This window comes from Pseudovirgaria hyperparasitica (assembly GCF_010093815.1).
Source record: "Pseudovirgaria hyperparasitica strain CBS 121739 unplaced genomic scaffold EJ05scaffold_4, whole genome shotgun sequence".
Lineage (NCBI taxonomy): Eukaryota > Fungi > Ascomycota > Dothideomycetes > Acrospermales > Acrospermaceae > Pseudovirgaria > Pseudovirgaria hyperparasitica.
Window position 1 is genome coordinate 2,003,966 of NW_022985552.1, and position 18,512 is coordinate 2,022,477.

The following is an 18,512-nucleotide window of genomic DNA, read 5'->3' on the forward strand; positions in this document are numbered from 1 at the left end:
TTCTTCTTTAATAGTTTCTAAGGGTCTTAATATTTCCTAGGGTATAATTTCCTTAGTTTTCTAGTTAATTATAGGGTTAACTTCTTTAAGCTATAGTATTTCTAGAATTAAGTTATATTATTCTAGCTCTACTATATCTAATTATAGTTATTAGTATTCTACTATTAAGACTAAATCTAAAGGTTCTATTTCTAAGTATACTATTCTATTAGTATATTCTATATTAAGTCCTTTAAATATAGATAGTTTATATAGTTCTTCTTTACTATTATAGGGTATTTTTAGTTTATCTACTATAGTTAGAGAGATAAAGTTAGACTATACTCCGCTATTAATTAGTACTTTAATAGAGTATTTTTAATAGAGCTAAATTTTAAGAGATATCTATATTTTATCATCTAAGCTACTAATAGATATAAGAGATTTTCTTTTTAGCTTAGCCGTTTCTCTTAGTATATCCGGCCTTTCTAGTTTTTTTATAGCTTACTAAGTTCTTATTTTATTTCCTATATAAGTTAGATTATAGATTAAACTTATTTCTTAATTTTACCTAAGTCTACTTAAAGGTTATACTATATAATAGCCTTAGATATTAGATAGGTCTAGTATATAATATCTAGATATTAGATATATTAGTTCTCTAGATAAGTCTTATTTTCTATCTATTTTAATATAAAGTAGTTTTTATTAGCTTCCTTAGTAATTATTTTATACTACTATATATCTTTATCTTTAAAGGCTTTTAGAATCGCTTAATTCTAGTACTATTATAGAAACTATTTCTAGGTTTACTTTTTATAGAGGTATTAAAGATAGTTATTATAGAGATAGATAATCTAGAAGGTCTTATTATATCCCTCGTGGTAGAGTAAGATAAGCTAGTTATCTTCTAGTTAAATCTCTATATCTCTTAAAGATAGATCTCTATTATTCTTACTTATATATTTTCTATAGTAATAGATAATATAGTAAGTACTAGGGTCTTAGTCTATTACTAACTTATTATATAGTTCTTCTATAGTAAGGGTTTCTTCCTTACTATCTTCCTCTATAGTACTTTCTTTAATTATTACTTCTTTAGATACTATTTCTTTAGTTAGTTTAGATCTTCTTATTATATCTAAGTATTTCTATAGTTCTATTTTAGCTAGGTGGCGTAGTAGTAGTATACTACGTTACTAGAAGCGTTTGTTATCTAACGTCGTGGGTTTAAATCCTATAACGGCTACCTTTTTATACACTAGTTTTCGCACGCTCTATTAAAAAGTATATAGGGCTAAGCGAGCACGTGACGTGAAGGTTACCGTTATATAACTACTTAGTCCTAAGCGATCATTAGGTAATATGAAAATAACTATACCGTTATTACATGATAAGAATTACCTAATATAGCCACCTACTAAGCTACCTTAAGTGGTAGAGCGACGCCTAGAGCGGCTAGACCTATAACTAGCTTAGCTCGAATCATAGAATTTTTACTATATACCGGGGCCTTATCTACCCTAATCCGGCTTAGCTCGCGCTTACTCCGGCTCGGTAACTATAAAATAGATAGTAATACCTAATTAAGTATCCCGCCCACCTATAGACGATTATATAGCCCCGAAGAATAATTTCCGAATTCGGCCTAGCTAGGGTTAGTACTAAGGCATGGACCTATTAGATATATACCCCCTCCGGTATTAGTTATCTTAATTAATAACTACTACCCAGCGTAAAGCTATATTCCTATAGATAGGAAAAAACACGGTAACATAGGAATAAAAGACTAGGCCTAGCCTAGCGACCTACCTAATCATAAGAAAGGTAATACCTACTATAGTTAGTTAGGGCGTTATTAAGAGCCGGTACTAATATAGTAATAAAAGCCTAATATAAGGATAAGAAGTAAGTTTATCACCCAATGGGATTCGAGGACTTAGACTAGGCTAGGTTAGATTAGTAATAGGGTCTAGTTAGGGAGCCAATCATAGGAGGTTTTCTTATATATATAGCAGCTAATACTAGAGGAGGCCTGAGCCTATGGAGCATATATATGGCTATATATATAGTTCTTCCTAGTTAAACACTAATATTATTATTATTATAGTTCTATTTTTTATAGAGTAATAGAGGTTATTTACTAGCTATTAAAATATTTCTTTTCTTTAGATACTAATCTATACTACCTTTTTTTAACTTATATATAAAGTAGAGGTTATTAGTATAACTAGTCTATAATATAGCTATATAAGGTACTTCTTCTTTTTCTATAGTAAAGTTTCCTTATCTTAGTACCGGGTCCTTAATCTAATTTTTCTTATTTTTATTTTTCAAGTATTTATAGGTATAGTATCTCTTTTCCTTATAGTAGAGATACTTACCTTCCTTCTTTAGTTACTCCCTTTCTTTATTAGATAGATATTTTATCTATAAGGTACTAAGTTCTATTAGTATAGGTCTATTATAGAATTCCTTATATAGATAGTTTAGAGCCTTATTAATATAGCCCTTCCTAGTATCTTATTTAAGTATAGATTAAAAGATCTTTTCTCTTCTTTTCTTATAGTATCTCTTATATAGTTAGTTATTAATCTAGACTATAAGCTTAATATACTCTTAGAGGTTAGTAGAATAGTCTCTCTCTCTAGAGATTTTATTCTTAATATTATTATATAGTCCGGTATAGAACTAGAGAATTAGAGGTTTATTATTCTATTCTAACTAACTAGAGATTTATTAGAATTTAGAGGTATAGTTAGATATAGATTTTATCTAGACTATTTACTAGATCTATCTCTTAGCTATTCTTTACTTATCTATATCTCTAAAGGTTATCTTAATATATTCCTTAAATTCTTTAAAATATTTAAAGACCTTAGTAGTATTATTCTATTAATTCTATAGATTATTTTCTATAAAGTCCCTTAAGTAGAGTTTAAACTAAGTAAGTATATCTCCCTTTAGTAGTCTAGTAGTAAATATAACTTATTCTTCTAGGTCCTAAATTTAATAGACCTAAAGATACATTCTAATCTATATTAGAAATCCTTAGAGTTCACTTTACTTATCTTTAAAAGATTCTAGGATTTTTCTTTTAAAGCCTTCCTTAGCTTTTCTAAGTTTAATATTTTCCCTCTAGAGCTCTATAACTTACTTCTCTAATTCTATAATAAGATATCTAACTTATTCTATAGTTAGAGCTTATAGAGTGGTTTATAAAGATAAGGACTATCTATTATTTACTATTTTTATATTTAAATAGATAGTATAAATACTTACTTTAGAGTCTAAGATAAGTAATTAAACTATAATAAACCTTCTCTAGTAAGGACGTAGCTTATCCCTAAAGTAGTCCGTTATATAGAGTATTCTAGCTTTTCTAAAGATAAAGATACTTAGAAAACTTAGAAGAGTATAAGTAGGTTTATAGTAAGTATTAATAGAGTATAAATAGTAACTAGCTAGTAGACGAGTAAAGTAGTAATTATATTAGTATAAGTTTAAATTAATTACTATAGAACTATCTCTAGAGGTTAGGTTTAAAGGGTCTATATAGTTCTACTAAGGTTCTTTACTTAGAATACTTATTCTAAGTATCTAGTATATTACTTAGAATACTAATATTCTATTTCTAATTACTTAGTATACTATTTAGAATATCTATTCTAAGCGTCTATAATTAGCTCTCTCTATAGTTACCTATCTTAGCTTTAGATTATTATCTAAGGCTACCTATAGTATTATAGATACCCCTTCTATATATTATACTATCTCTTATACTACTTATACTAGAGTCTATATATCCTTCTATAGTCGTAACTAGTAATTTATTATAGTAAGTAAGGTAGTATTCTTACTATAAGTATTTACTATAAATAGTACTAGTAGTATATAGATAGAAGTAGTATAGTATCTCTTTATATATATATATAGATATATATATTTATATACTAAAGCTATCTATATAGTTAACGAATATTACCTAAAATAAATAGATATATATTATATTACTAGCTATCTAAGCGACTTATTATTACTAACTTACTAATAAGTAATTTATATAATAAGTTCAAGGAAAAATCTTCTAATCTCCTTAACTTTAGTAATCTCTCTACTATCTCTATCTTATCTAAACTTATCTAAATCTACTATAACTCTCTATTAGAGCGTCTTATTAATATAATACCTATCTATAGCGTGTTTAAAGAAGCGTAGAGTCTACTAATTAGTATAACTATAGATAGTTAAGAAAGTCTTTAAAGGTTTAAGATTACTAATATATCTAAGTATACTATCTATAAATCTACGCCTTTATTACTATCTATATAAGCTTAATAGAGTTAAAGTTAGAAGAGTATAGTAGTATATATTATATAATATAGCTAGTACTAAGGATAAGTAGCTTAATTTATTAGTTTATATAAAGGGCGAGATTATCTATAATAATTATTATTATATACCTAGGGTATTTTGCCTTAAGGGTAGATAGTAAGTATATCTCTTACTAAGTATAGAACTCTTCTACTAAGAAGTAACCTTTCTTTATCTAATAGTAGATAAATCTATTAACTATAATAGTACTATAGGTACTATATATTAGTCCTTAATTAAGTATACTAAACTTAGTTAGAGTCTATCTCTTTAGTACTCTATCTCGATATCTCTATCTAATTTTCTTATTAAATATAACCTTATCTAAGAATATATAAGAGTCTACTAGTAGCTCTATAATATTCTTAAGATATAAAGTATAATAATAATAATAATAATATTATATAACTAGATAGAGTAGTACTCTACAGGCCTATGCCTCCTCTAGTCTAAGCTACTATATAAGAAGAAACCCTATAGGGAAAAACTTCCTTATATCTATAACTATATCTTATTAAACCTTTATTTCGTCTTAAGTATATAGCTATAGGGTACGCCTATTAGCCTATAGCCTATATTACCGTTATTTTACCCTTAGATAGCACGTATAGGTGCGGAGGTTATTAGTTAAGGGCTACCCTTAACTAATAATCGGGGTTCTCCTAGGGTTCTTCCGGTATATATCGGGTTACTACCGGTATATACCGGGTCTCTTCCGGCATATATTTCCGGGTCTACTAGTACTAGAGGAGTAGTAGATATATAAGTATCTATCGGGAGACGTCCTTAGAGTACTTATTAAGCTATTATACGATATCTAAAGTCTTCGTGACGTAGATAAGCTATTACTATTATATATAGAGGTTAGGGTATATAGCTAGATAGTAGCGTATTATACCTCTCCGGCCGCACGCCTTATACTATAGAGACACGTCGGGAACGCCTCTCTTATAGAGATAGTATAGGAGTCCTATAGCGCCCATTCGGGCTTAGATAAGTATAGATACTTAGGCTTTCGTTAGCCCTTTATATATCTATTTACTCGGTTCCTTCTATGGCCCTCGAATCTACTCTAGGTACCTATTCTACTAGGAGGTCTAGTAGGTACGGAGTGCCTCTTTCTACTTATCTTAAGTCTACAACCATATATTTTTCACGAGTTCTTAAAGGCTCTACTAGTCTAGAAGAGCGTCCGGGTTATCTCGGACTTCTTATACTACTTAGCTAGAGTCGGCTTCTATTAAGTACCTATACTATATTCGATTCCGGCCTATATATAGGAGTGCGCGGTAATATATACTAATTCGTGCACGTAGCGCGGCGAAAGTATATTCTACGTTTTCTATGCGTTCCTATACTTATTATTTAGTAAAGTATACTACCCTCTATATCTAGTAGAAGTTATATATACTTATGACGCCTATCTCGCGTCGTAGTAGTACCGTGTTAGTAGCTTTATATACGCCTAATATAAGACGGAGTATACGGTTCTATATAGATTCGAGCTTTATTCGCCTAGTCTATATAAGGGCCGTATACTAGTACTCGTGTCCGTATATAAAGGCGGGTCGTACTATAGATATATATAGCTAGTATACCTTATCCCGGGCGGTTCCCTACGTAGAGGCTATAATCTATTATATAGCGGCTTCTACCTAGAGGGCCCTAGAGACGGCGTATACCACTTATGGTCCCTATTTAAGCTTACTATCTAGTATAACTCCGAGCGCGCGTATACTTTATACTAGTAGTTTATTAAATGCGTCGATTTAGGGGCGTCGTTCGCCTTCCCTAGTTACCCATTCCCCTTAATAATTAATAAAGTACATAAGCTAGTATTTCTCTAGAGCGAACTTTACTCTATGGCGTTTTACCTACTAGAGGTACCTCTCATAGTTCTATTCTAGTCTTCTATATATTCGGTTAGTATTATTATTAATAGCTAGGAGGTATGTATTATCGGCGTATCCGACTATCTCTATATACTTTATTTCTTAAAGAAGGTCTACTATAAAGAAGAGGAATAGGATTAGAGAGATAGTGCTCCCTTATAGGATGCTATATACCGTCTCTTTATATTCGCTCTAGTATCTAGGGATATATATCTAAGTTATTCTTTCTATAAGGAATAACTATATAAAGCGTGTAATCTATTCTAGTATTCGTCTTATCCGGAGGTTATAAATAAGTCTTATATAGTTTACCTTATTAAACGCTCCGGCCATATCGAGGGAGAGAAGCGATACCACCCGTCCCTACTTCCATGCGGCCTAGATAACTTTAATAATATATTAGATAGCTATTATTAGGGAGCTATCTATCTTTACCTTCTAGTTCGGAGGGAGAAGATTATATTTCTATACCGCGGTACTTATCTTCTTTACTATTATAGCCTCTAGTATCTTATCTAGATAGAAGAGAAGGGTAATTAGTCTCTATCCCTTTAGGGAGTTAGAGCTCTTTTCTAGTTTCGGGAGTATAATAGTATAGGCGACTTAGAAGTACTAGGGGTGGTACCCCTACGTGACGCATGCTTAGAATATACGAGTAATAAGCGGTAGAGTCGCCTTTATAGTTCTTTTTAGGCATCGATTTAGAATTCCATCTAGTCCGAGTACTTTATCATTTAGAAGTGTCTTAATAATATTAAGTATATCCTCCTCCGTAACTTCTTCGGGGATATCTACCGTATATAGGTATTTAGCGTCGTAAACGTCTAATAGGTCTACTAGTTCCGGGAGAGGGAATATGGCCTCCCGTAGGGCCTTAGTTTTCTTAAGGCTTATAGAGTATATTCTCCTCTAATATATTAGGGGAGGTATAAGTGGCGGGGGAGTCGGAGTATCTACGCCCTTAGCCCATTTCGCCATGCGCTATAGCCCTATTACGTATCGTGTCTATTAACTAGTAATTATACGCTACTATTTACGCCTTTCGTTACGGAGAACTTTATCGCGTTATTATATTACTTCCTTCTATTCTTCTTACGACTCGGGTATTCTCGTACGGTATACACGTCTATATAGCCTTCGGGCGTCTTATCTACTTTCCTATACTTAAGGAATCCCCTTTACTTCTAGGGGCCGGTATATTCGGTATAGTACGTATTTATTTCTCGTATTCTAGTATATTTATAGGAGTATCTATACGGCCTAGTCTATAGCTAGGTTATTAGATATATCGACTATAGAGAGATCTAGGATCGCCGATTCCAGGTCCTTTAGGTACTTTTCCTAGTTAGTATCCTTCTATATCTATTATCCCCGTTATTTATTCGGGGTATACACGTTTATTATAGTTTCTATATATTTATAGTCGGAATCTATCTATACCTAGCCTAGGCGGTAGTATTAGATCCGGTAACTAATATACTCCGTAGCGAAGGTAAGGTTAAGCGTAGACCCGTCTTTATTCTATTTATGTTTTTTCTATATAACTTATCCTATAGGTGTAAGTAGATATAGAAAGTCGTGGTAGCGGGTACGTAGTTCCCTCGCTCTAAGTTCTTCCCTAACTATGGCTAGGCCTCCCTACTATTAGTAGTAGAGGTTAAAGTCTTCTAGGAGGATGTGTTACTCTAGTTCCGTGGTACCCTCGAGCATCTCGTCTAGTATAAGTATACGTTATTAGTTATATATATTATATATATATAGGGGGCCTATATCTATTTATAGGTGTAGTATTATCCTAAGGTTATCGCGCTCGGTATATAACTATAATAAGAGTAGTATTAACCTATGAATATAGAAGAGGACTCATCTTTCTAGTCCTAGAGGGTGTATAGTATAGTATCCGGGGTGTATGGTTGGTTTACTCGTCTAGTAGTATTTATAGGGTTCCTAGATAGTAAGTATTATAGCCCCGGTCTCTTTAAGGAGCGTTACCTAGTTCTCTCTTTTATATTATATATTTATCTATATAATTCGGAGTATATTCTAGTCCCTCATTAGATACTAGGGAGTATATATATCTATATACTTATTCCTTAGAGGCGCGACTATCCTCACGCGGTAGCGGCTTTAACTATACCTTTTAGTCGTCCTATTATCTTCGGGATAATCTACTATTCTACCTAACTACCTTCCGGAGGGGAGGTTAGGGGTGTTATAAAGAAAGGGCCCGAGGTAGGTATTATATTCTATAACTATCTCGTGTCTCTCGCTTTTATCGTACGAATGTATTCTATAACCTATTTACGTTTTATATATATTAACGACTATAACGGGTGTTTCCCGTCGTAGTTTAAACACTATACTATGTCTCTATTTCTTAGCCTATCTCCTCGCGGTTTATAAGGGTACTTCTAGATAGCGTGGTCCCTACGGTACTATCCGCACTTAGTCTTCTATAAGTACCTTTATATAGTATATCTATACCCTTAGTAGTTAAAGCACTATATTATTATCTATACTCTATTCTATGGCTCGGCTATAAGGAGCTCTCCTTCTACTAGGAATCTCTTCTATATAATATATTATATAAGGGCGGGGTCTTGGAGCTCTATAATTATAGTAGAGTGTTTTTTCGCCGTCGTCTTAATCGCCTATAGGTTCTTCTACCACGCTTTTATAATCTTAATCCCTAGGTATTTTCGCGTGTTAGATTATTCTATACGCGTAATATCCTCTACTCCGATAGCCTATCCCCGTATAGATACTAAGTATATCTATATCGGGTATATGGCCGCCCTAATAGAGGCGCCTAGGAAGATACTACTAATCGCGTTTAGATCGCGCGAGATAGTCTACTACGCGATATTTATTATCGTGGTAAGTACTACTCCTCCTAGCGTGAGTTTAGCGGTAATAATATTTAACTATATTCCCTTTTATTTATTAATCTTACTTACTATGTCCTTTAGGGATGCTCGCTAGACCTATACTAGGGTATCCTTATCCTAGATTACGACGTGTATACTATACGCTACGTCGCCGGTCCGGGAGGCCCGTAGTATAGCTTCTAGTATTACTACTATTTATACCTATATACTAGGGCGCTTACCTTAAGTAAGTTCCTCCTAGATTCTACGTAGGCTAGCCTCTATTTAGTCGAGCCTACCCTCCGGTCCTCCTAGTTATATCTTCTTCTCCTCCTCTATAATTCCCTTTAGGTTCTAGATAAGGTTCTAGAATATATATAGGAGGGTCTTCTAGCCCTCTCCGGCTTCCTTCTCTATATATACTATCTAGTAGTTAATATAATCTAGGAGGGTTTCCCCTCTTAGGGTCCCCTTTATTCCGTCTATCTATAGCGGCGTGCGCCTTTAGGTGTATTCTATGTTTTAGATAGGTGTATAGCTACCCTCGGTAATATTACTATATAGCCTTTTCTATTATACTAGTAGGGGTATATCCGGTATATACTAGGGTATATCGGTGCCTAAGGCCGCCATATTTATTAGTTAAGGGCTACCCTTAACTAATAAAAGGGGGTTAGTATATCGGTATTCTAGTAGTGTAGTCCGTGCCTCTATCTCTATAAGGATTTTAAGAGGGTATATATATATCTTTACACGGCGATAACGTCTTAGTTTCGACGCTGCACGTACGTGCGTGTGGTAGTAGTTAGTGTACTCGGTATACTCTATCGATTAAGGTATGTATCTCTTTCTAACCCGTATAGAGTTTGTTAGTTTTCAACTAACTCGAGTAAAATATAAGATATAAAGTATATACTATCTCTAAGCGCGTACTACTAATATATTTTAATAGCTTATAATTCTAATCTTACTTAGATAACTCCTTTAATAGAAGCTATTTAGATATAGTAAGGTTAAACTCTTTATATATCTATCTAGCTATCTTATTAAGGAATAGCTAGCTCTTATAAAGTAGTCTCTTAAGTATTTATTATATTATATAATTACTTAGTTATTACGGTAGGCCACGGCGCGCTAGTTATAGTTTATTCCTCTATCTATATATCTTAAGATTATATCTTATTCTATAGATAGTAGTCTTACTAACTTTAGTAATAGTAATAATCTTATTAATAGATATATTATATTATAAGAGAAAGTTAATTTAACTATATATAGAGGTAGAATAAATAGTACTATAGAGTACTATATATATATATAAGTAAGTCTAAAATACTATATATTAACTATACTAACTTCTATATATAATATAATATAGTTATAGAGGCTATATAAGTATAGTATAGATATAATTATTAAAAATATTATAAAATATTATATATACTATAAAACGTATGCGCGTGATATAAGCGTGTACTAACTACTAAGCTTTCTTATATAACTATAGATAAACGGATATAGCGTACAATCCCTATAGATCTAGAACTAGTACACGCGTATTCTTACCCTAATCTTTCTATCTTAAGTCTTTTCTACTTTTCTACTTATCTATAAGTATATAAGGGGATTAAAAGTAGATATAATAGATAATTAGATATATATCTATCTATCTATAAGCTTAGTATATCTTTATAAGGCCGCTTTAAAGAGATAAAGTTAAAGAACTTAAATCTTTAAATATTCTTAGAAGTTCTTAGAAGAGAGTCTATATAAAAACTATCTTCTTTCTCTTCTCTAAGAGATTAAACCCTTTTATTATAGACTAAATTAAAGAGTTTAGAGTTCTAAAATTTAGACTATATTATCTTATTATTTACTATAAGTATAAGATAGTAGACTCTATATACTAACTATCTATACTAAAAGAACTAAATCTTAAAGCTACTACTTTAAGAGTAGAGTATACTACTTATATATAACTACTATATATATATAGAATTAACTAGTAGATTATATACTACTTATATATCTAATAATAAGTTTATATAGATACTATAATATATAAACCTCTACTAATATAGAGATAAATTAAAGAGATAAGATAACTATTATAGAATAGAGATATAGATATCTATAATAGATATAACTAAGGTATTACTATAATAGTAGATTAAGATATATTATAATTTAACTTTTAAGAAGTAGAGATAGATCTATATAAGTTACGGCTTAAGTATATAGTTTAAGTAAGATTATATAATACCTCTATTCTAGTTCTATCTATCTTAGCTCTATTATATAATGTTAAAGATAAGATAAAGCTAAAGTCTATAATAATATCTATATAAGATAGAAAATTCTAAGCTTATTAGATTCTAGAAAAATAATAGATCTTTCTAAAATCTAATACTCTTAGTATCTATACTTATATATCTAGTACTTCTATCTATATCTATCTAGAGTTCTTTCTATTTCTATACTTTTAACTATATATATAATAATATTAGAAGTAGATATAATAGATAATAAGATATATTCTAGTTCTTCTATAAGATTATTATATCTCTATAAAGTTATTTTTTAAAAGAGAAAGAGAGCTTTAATTACTAAAAAAATAGAGAAGTTCTTAGAAGATAGTCTACTTATTAAAGCTGTGTTAATACTTACTATATTAAAGGTCTATGAGTCATTATAGCGTTAAGTATATCTTAGTTAATTTAATCTCTATATCCTTACTTATACTTTCTCTATAGCTCTATACATTCTATTAAGATATGCGCCGGCGTTATCGTTTATATATACCGTGCCGCCTCTACTTACAAGTATAGAGATGGCTTAGTACAGGCGTTAAAAGATACTAGTGTCGTAGTCTAAGAGGTCGGCTTTTACACGCGAATCCTGCTTCGATTGTGAAATATCCATGTTAACGTTCATGTACATTCTGTGTCTGGTATTGTGTCTCTACAAGCTAGTACATATGAAGTTAGCACTTCCGGCTCCACGGCCGAGGCTGTCACATGCGCGCGACATGACAGACAGGTGCAATAACGATATGGCGGTAATCCACATGCCAGAATTTGGAAATCTTTCTGGCGTATACCAGTATGCGTCCACTGCTTGAAAACTGAGAACTTCGACTGCAGTGCCTTCAAGTCTCTTCCGCATCATGGCGGCTCAGTCGAAACTACACAGCCCATCCATAGCTACTGAGAGCATGGTCAAGCGCATTATCAGCGAGCTCACAGGACGATATCTCGAGCATCGGACGAAAATAACCCGCGCTGTCTATCTCACACTTTTTATCACATTGGTAAACCGCATCCGAAATGCAATAGCAGAGCAAAAAGCTGCCTCTGCACGTGCGGAGGCTAGTAAAAGAGCTGGCACCACAGCAGCAGACAGAGAAGTCTCGACAAGGAAGAAGGTTGAGCTAAACAGGGAGTTCTTCAAGAACCTCCTAAGACTGCTGCGAATAGTAATTCCTGGATGGAGAAGCAAAGAGCTAAGACTGCTCATAAGTCATAGTGTGTTTTTGGTACTGCGTACGTTAATCAGTCTATACGTGGCTGAACTCGATGGACGGTTGGTCAGCAGTCTGGTGCGAGGAAAGGGCAAAGATTTCTTGACCGGACTCGTATGGTGGATGGCTGTCGCAGTTCCAGCGACTTTCACAAACTCTATGGTGAACTACCACAGCCACGTGGAAGACGCCAAATTCTACTGACACTACCACAGCTCTCCTACCATCAATGCAAGCTCTCCTTACAGTACCGCACCCGCCTCACACATCACATCCACTCCAAATACCTCTCGAACATGACCTTTTACACTCTTTCGGCCCTTGACGATCGAATAAAGAATGCCGATCAACTTATAACAGTCGATGTTGCCAAATTTTCAAACAGCTTGGCAGAGCTATACTCCAATCTTGCAAAGCCGGTACTAGACATGGTGGTCTATAACTACTCGCTTTCAAGAAGCGTGGGAGGAGAAGGATTGTTCTTTATGGGCATGCTCGTGCAATTATCAGCAGGCGTCATGCGCGCTCTGACACCGCCTTTCGGAAAATATGTTGCCGATGAAGCAATACTAGAGGGAGAGTTTCGCTTCCAGCATTCAAGGCTGATAGACTATAGCGAGGAGGTTGCTTTGTATGCAGGACATGAGGCTGAGAAAGACACGTTGGACAAGGGCTATTTCACTCTTATCAAGCACGTTAATAGGATCCTGCGGCGGCGATTCTACCACGGCTTTATGGAGGATTTCGTCATAAAGTACTTCTGGGGTGCACTTGGGCTCTTGCTTTGCAGTGTTCCCGTCTTCTTCAAGATTCCAGGTGTTCAAGGCGAGAGCATAGGTGATAGGACAGAAAGTGTGTACCAAACGTTTGACACAGACAACGGCAGCTGATAGAGTCTAGGCTTTGTAACAAACAGACGCATGCTGCTCATGTCTTCCGATGCATTCGGTCGCGTTATGTTCTCATATAAAGAGATCACCGAGCTTGCTGGTTACACATCTCGCGTGGCCACACTCCTCGATGTTATTGATGACATTCAAGCTGGACATTTTGAGAAAAAGCTTGTATCGTCAGCTAGCTCTCTGGAGAGTGCAACAGTTCTCGGCGGCCGTGGAGTAGTAACAGAAGGGTCAGACATCGAGTTCATTGATGTACCTATTGTCTCGCCCAACGGCGACATCCTCGTCCGAGCACTTAGCTTCACGGTCAAGCCTGGTGAGCATCTTCTCATTGTTGGGCCAAACGGGTGCGGCAAGTCGTCTCTTTTCCGTATCCTTGGCGGCCTATGGCCTGTGTACGGCGGCAAGGTTCGCAAACCCCCATTCGAAGATATTTTTTACATCCCTCAGCGCCCATACCTTTCTCGTGGCTCTCTCCGCCAGCAAATCACTTACCCAGATGGCTTACGCGAGATGCGCGACAAAGGCATCACTGACGATGACCTCTTCCGCGTCCTCACTGTGGTCGAGATCCAACACATTGTCGACCGACCTGGAGGCTGGGATGCTGAGCAGGAGTGGGCTGATGTACTGTCCGGAGGCTTGCAGCAACGTGTCGCTATGGCACGACTCTTCTATCATGCGCCCCGTTACGCAATATTAGATGAATGTACAAGCAGCGTGACGCTGGAGATTGAGCGTGTGATGTACGACGAGGCGAAAAGACTAGGAATTACGCTCATGACTGTAAGCCATCGCAGGAGTTTGTGGAAGTACCATGAGAAAATACTGCAGTTTGATGGGCAGGGAAAGTATATCTTTACGAAACTAGATGCAGAAAGGAGATTGCGACTAGAAGAGTACGTACATGCCGCCCTACACGCGCGATCCATAAAATGCTAACTTGAGCGTAGCGAAAAAGAAGAGCTCGATCTCCAGCTTCGCGCGATTCCTGACATTGAGGCTCGAATCACCGAATTGACCGCACAGTGAATGTCCGGTTTAGAGCTTGATAAGATAGGCTATGTACTTGTAGGCGAATCAACGTCAGGGCCTTCGGAATGTAACGCATTTGTTGGTATTATGTGGCTGCATGTGATCACACACGTCACAGGCATCCAACAGGAATATAAACGAATCTATATGTGAGTTGGGTATAGTCACGTGACTACCTATGTACAACTCTATGGCTTTGAAGGTCGGCTTGATAATGCGTTTGAGGGTTAATTTCCATGAGCTATGATAGACCGGGAGGGGACATTCAATCTAATGTTGGCATGATATCATACGACGAGTAGCGACTGCGAAAGACGATTTTGATGTTTGTTTGACTTCGCTCCCTTCCTATTGGATGTTTGTCGAGAGAGATATTGGTGTAGACGGATGGTCTGCGTCATTATTATCATTACAGCGCAATAGAACCTTTGCACCAAGCTGTTGCACTCCGTTCCCGATGTAGCATAGCAGTGCAACATCCACTTCTCCGCTCACTGCCGATCTTCGATGTGCATCATGAGCCAGGCTAGACAGGGAATCTTCCTGGTTCAACGATGATTGAGGGGTCGACTAATATATCGCCTTCACCCTCTGTGCCGTACTGATATAGCTCTGCTCCTACAATTTGCGAACGTAGCTATCGCCTACAAGGAAACAAGGCACAAGGTCCCGATTGTGAAATGAATATGCATGCAAACAGGAGGAACACAGCTCGAGCAGTGCTCAGCACAGCGTTGATAGCTTCGCAGGCCGTGCCAGGCTTTGCGAATCATGTTATCGACCTGTCTGGTGATGGCTGGACACTATCAAGCACGAATTCGAGCATCTCAGTACCTGCCAAATTACCTGGACAGGCGCACTTGGATCTATATGCTGCACAAGTGATTGGCGACCCATACTACGGTCTAAACGACTTTAACCTACGTTGGATAGCATGGAGTAATTGGACCTATACCTCTGATCCAATACAAGGCTTGTAAGCGACTTCGTGAATCACTTCTCGCTCGTTGATCCTGACAAAGACCAGACAAGGCAATGCCAGCTCGACATGGCTTCGCTTCGACGGACTTGATACGTTCACAAGCATATCATTCTGCAACGAACACGTTGCAGCAACTAACAACCAGTTTCGCCAGTATTGGTTTGATGTCTCAGATATACTTCAGGCCTGTACGGATCAACATCCGGTACTCAGCATCGAGTTTGGTTCTGCTCCGAATATCATCAACGCAATTGCCACAAAACCTGACCAAAGAACATGGCCTGATGGTATCCAGATACCTTTCGAGTTCGACAACCGTCAGTGGGTGCGTAAAGAAGGTTCTGATTTTGGCTGGGTGAGACTGTTCGACACATATGGTTAACTATATCTGACCCGCTGTTCAAGGATTGGGGTCCAGCTTTTGCTCCTGCTGGTCCCTGGAAGCCAGTGAGTTCTCGTCTCCTTTCAATCCCCAGTATAATCATAGCGGGAGACAGATGAATTTACCTCCCAAGTGTTGCAAAACAAAGCTTTGGCTAGATAAGCTTCGGTGTGATCATAGATCCGGCACCGCAGAACTAACGGACTGATCCAGGTCTATGTGGTGCAGCTTGAACAGCAAGACGTTCATGTACGGAATTCTGTGGTCGACATTTACCGTAAAGGCCAGTTGAACAACCTCCCACCTGACCAAACGCAGCCATGGGTGCTCAATGCAAGCATGGACTTCTTTGGTACATTACCGGAGGGCGTAAGCTTTGTGTACACACTCTTGGATGCCGAAAGAAATGAACTCGCCCAGGGCGAACTAGAGAACGTCAATACTACCAATGTATCAATCACAGGCAGCACAATCATTCCAAGTGATATGGTTGAGCTATGGTGGCCTGTCGGACTTGGGAAGCAGAGCCTCTACCACATCATTGTTGATGTCCTGAAGGAGAGCGTCTCTTTTGCCTCTATCGAGAAACGAGTGGGTTTCCGCACCATTATAGTAAACTCCGGTCCTATTCGCACGGATCAATTAGCTCGGGGAATTGCGCCTGGAGACAATTGGCACTTCGAGGTCAACGGGCATGAGTTCTACGCGAAAGGCTCGAACTTCATTCCGCCAGACACTTTCTGGACTCGTGTCGACAAAGACCGGATCAGTCAGCTATTCGACTCTGTTGTTGATGGACGACAGAACATGCTCAGAGTGTGGTCAACAGGTGCGTATTCTCCTGATTTCATGTACGATCTGGCGGACGAATATGGTATCCTTCTTTGGAGGTAAGTGGTGAATCGAGCATATAGTTGTGTCAGGTCTGATGAAGACAGTGAATTTGAATTTGGAGATGCCATGTATCCAGTCGACCCAGACTTCCTTAACAACGTTCGAGAAGAAGCTGTATATCAAGTTCGCCGTGTCAACCACCATCGTAAGTGTTTGTATAGCACTTTGCTAAACTCCGTATTGACCAATTATAGCGTCATTAGCCTTCTGGGCCGGAGGTAACGAAATGGAGAATCTCATCCTGTTCAACTATGTTGCCAAATCCGCTCCTAACAAACTAGATTTCTATATTGGAGAATATGAGGCACTGTTTCTAAATGTTCTTACGCCCGCAGTGTTTGAAAATTCCAAGAGCATATCCTACCAACCTTCGAGCACCAGTAACGGGTACCTGAAACTTGACCATAGCCGAGCTGTGCCCATTGTACCACGCTACATGAATCTCACCGAGGGATCCATATACGGCGAGACAGATTACTACAACTATGATAGCACTCAGTCCTTTAATGTGTCAGGATACCCCGTCGGCCGGTTTTCCAATGAGTTTGGCTTCCATTCCATGCCGTCGATACAATCCTGGAGACAAGCGGTGCACCCGAATGATTTGCATTTCAACTCTTCTGTAATAATGCTACGCGACCATCATCCTCCGTCTGGCAGCCTGAATACATCAAACTTTGACAAGGCCGCAATAGGACAGGGTCAAATGACCATGGCTGTTGAGAACTGGTACCCCATCCCGAAAAAAGTGACCCAATAGCAAACTTTACATCTTGGATCTATGCGACACAAATCTTCCAAGCAGACTTCTACAAGAGTCAGATCCAGCACTATAGAAGAGGCAGTGGTATGCCGGAAAGGCAGCTCGGTTGTCTTTATTGGCAACTTGAAGACCAGTGGCAAGCGCCTACATGGGCTGGAATAGAATATGATGGGAGATGGAAAGTTCTGCATGCATGTTTACTCAAAATTGACTATGTTTAGCAGCTAACTTTACCAGTACACTGCCAAAGATATATATAAGAACGTCATCATCGCTCCGCATCAAAATGATTCGACGGACGATCAACTCGAAGTCTACGTGACCTCCGATTTGTGGTCTTCAACGACCGGAAGGGTTAACATGACCTGGTACGATTGGTCCGGGATTCCGCAGAACATCCCAACTGCAACATCAATCGATGTCACCGTTGACCCGCTGAATACGTCGCGTGTGTATCAGACCAGTCTAGACAGCAGTCTCTCTGGACACGATAGAAACAATCTTGTTCTTATCATGGATGTTACTACAGAAGGAAAGCTTCCGAATGACGAGACTGCGCAGACTTTCAACCATCGTAATTGGTACCATCCAACTCCACTCAAGGATGCAAGATTAGTCGATCCAGGACTGAAGGTCACGCACAACGATGAGACGAAGAAGTTTACCGTCGAGGCCACGACTGGTGTGGCAGTCTGGACATGGCTTGACTATCCGGAAGGTGTCGTGGCCACATTTGACGACAACGCATTTGTGTTGAGGAAAGGCGAGACGAGGGAGGTTGGGTATCGGGTTAAGAAAGACACGACTAGTGGTAATTGGATTGAGGGCGTCAAAGTGGGGAGTCTGTGGGACAATACCACGCCTTGATATCCTTGGTACCAACACTACTCATTCGGTTGATATGCCTCGTATTAGTCGTATGCAG

General features: G+C 37.2%; 2 protein-coding genes across 2 annotated transcripts; both read left to right on the forward strand.

The window, feature by feature from the left end:
* Positions 1-12,278: 12,278 nt before the first annotated feature.
* EJ05DRAFT_436070 (uncharacterized protein) lies at positions 12,279-14,563 on the forward strand (the record flags this gene model as incomplete). Its single annotated transcript, XM_033741725.1, has 4 exons — positions 12,279-12,794; positions 12,848-13,484; positions 13,533-14,430; positions 14,485-14,563. The coding sequence occupies 4 exons, from the start codon at positions 12,279-12,281 to the stop codon at positions 14,561-14,563; spliced, it is 2,130 nt and encodes a 709-aa protein (XP_033603110.1).
* Positions 14,564-15,252: 689 nt separating this feature from the next.
* On the forward strand, positions 15,253-18,454 carry EJ05DRAFT_492242 (glycoside hydrolase; the record flags this gene model as incomplete). The annotated part of the gene is made up of 8 exons (XM_033746022.1): positions 15,253-15,542; positions 15,594-15,903; positions 15,954-15,995; positions 16,144-16,820; positions 16,869-16,969; positions 17,019-17,525; positions 17,585-17,769; positions 17,825-18,454. The coding sequence occupies 8 exons, from the start codon at positions 15,253-15,255 to the stop codon at positions 18,452-18,454; spliced, it is 2,742 nt and encodes a 913-aa protein (XP_033603111.1).
* Positions 18,455-18,512: the final 58 nt, after the last annotated feature.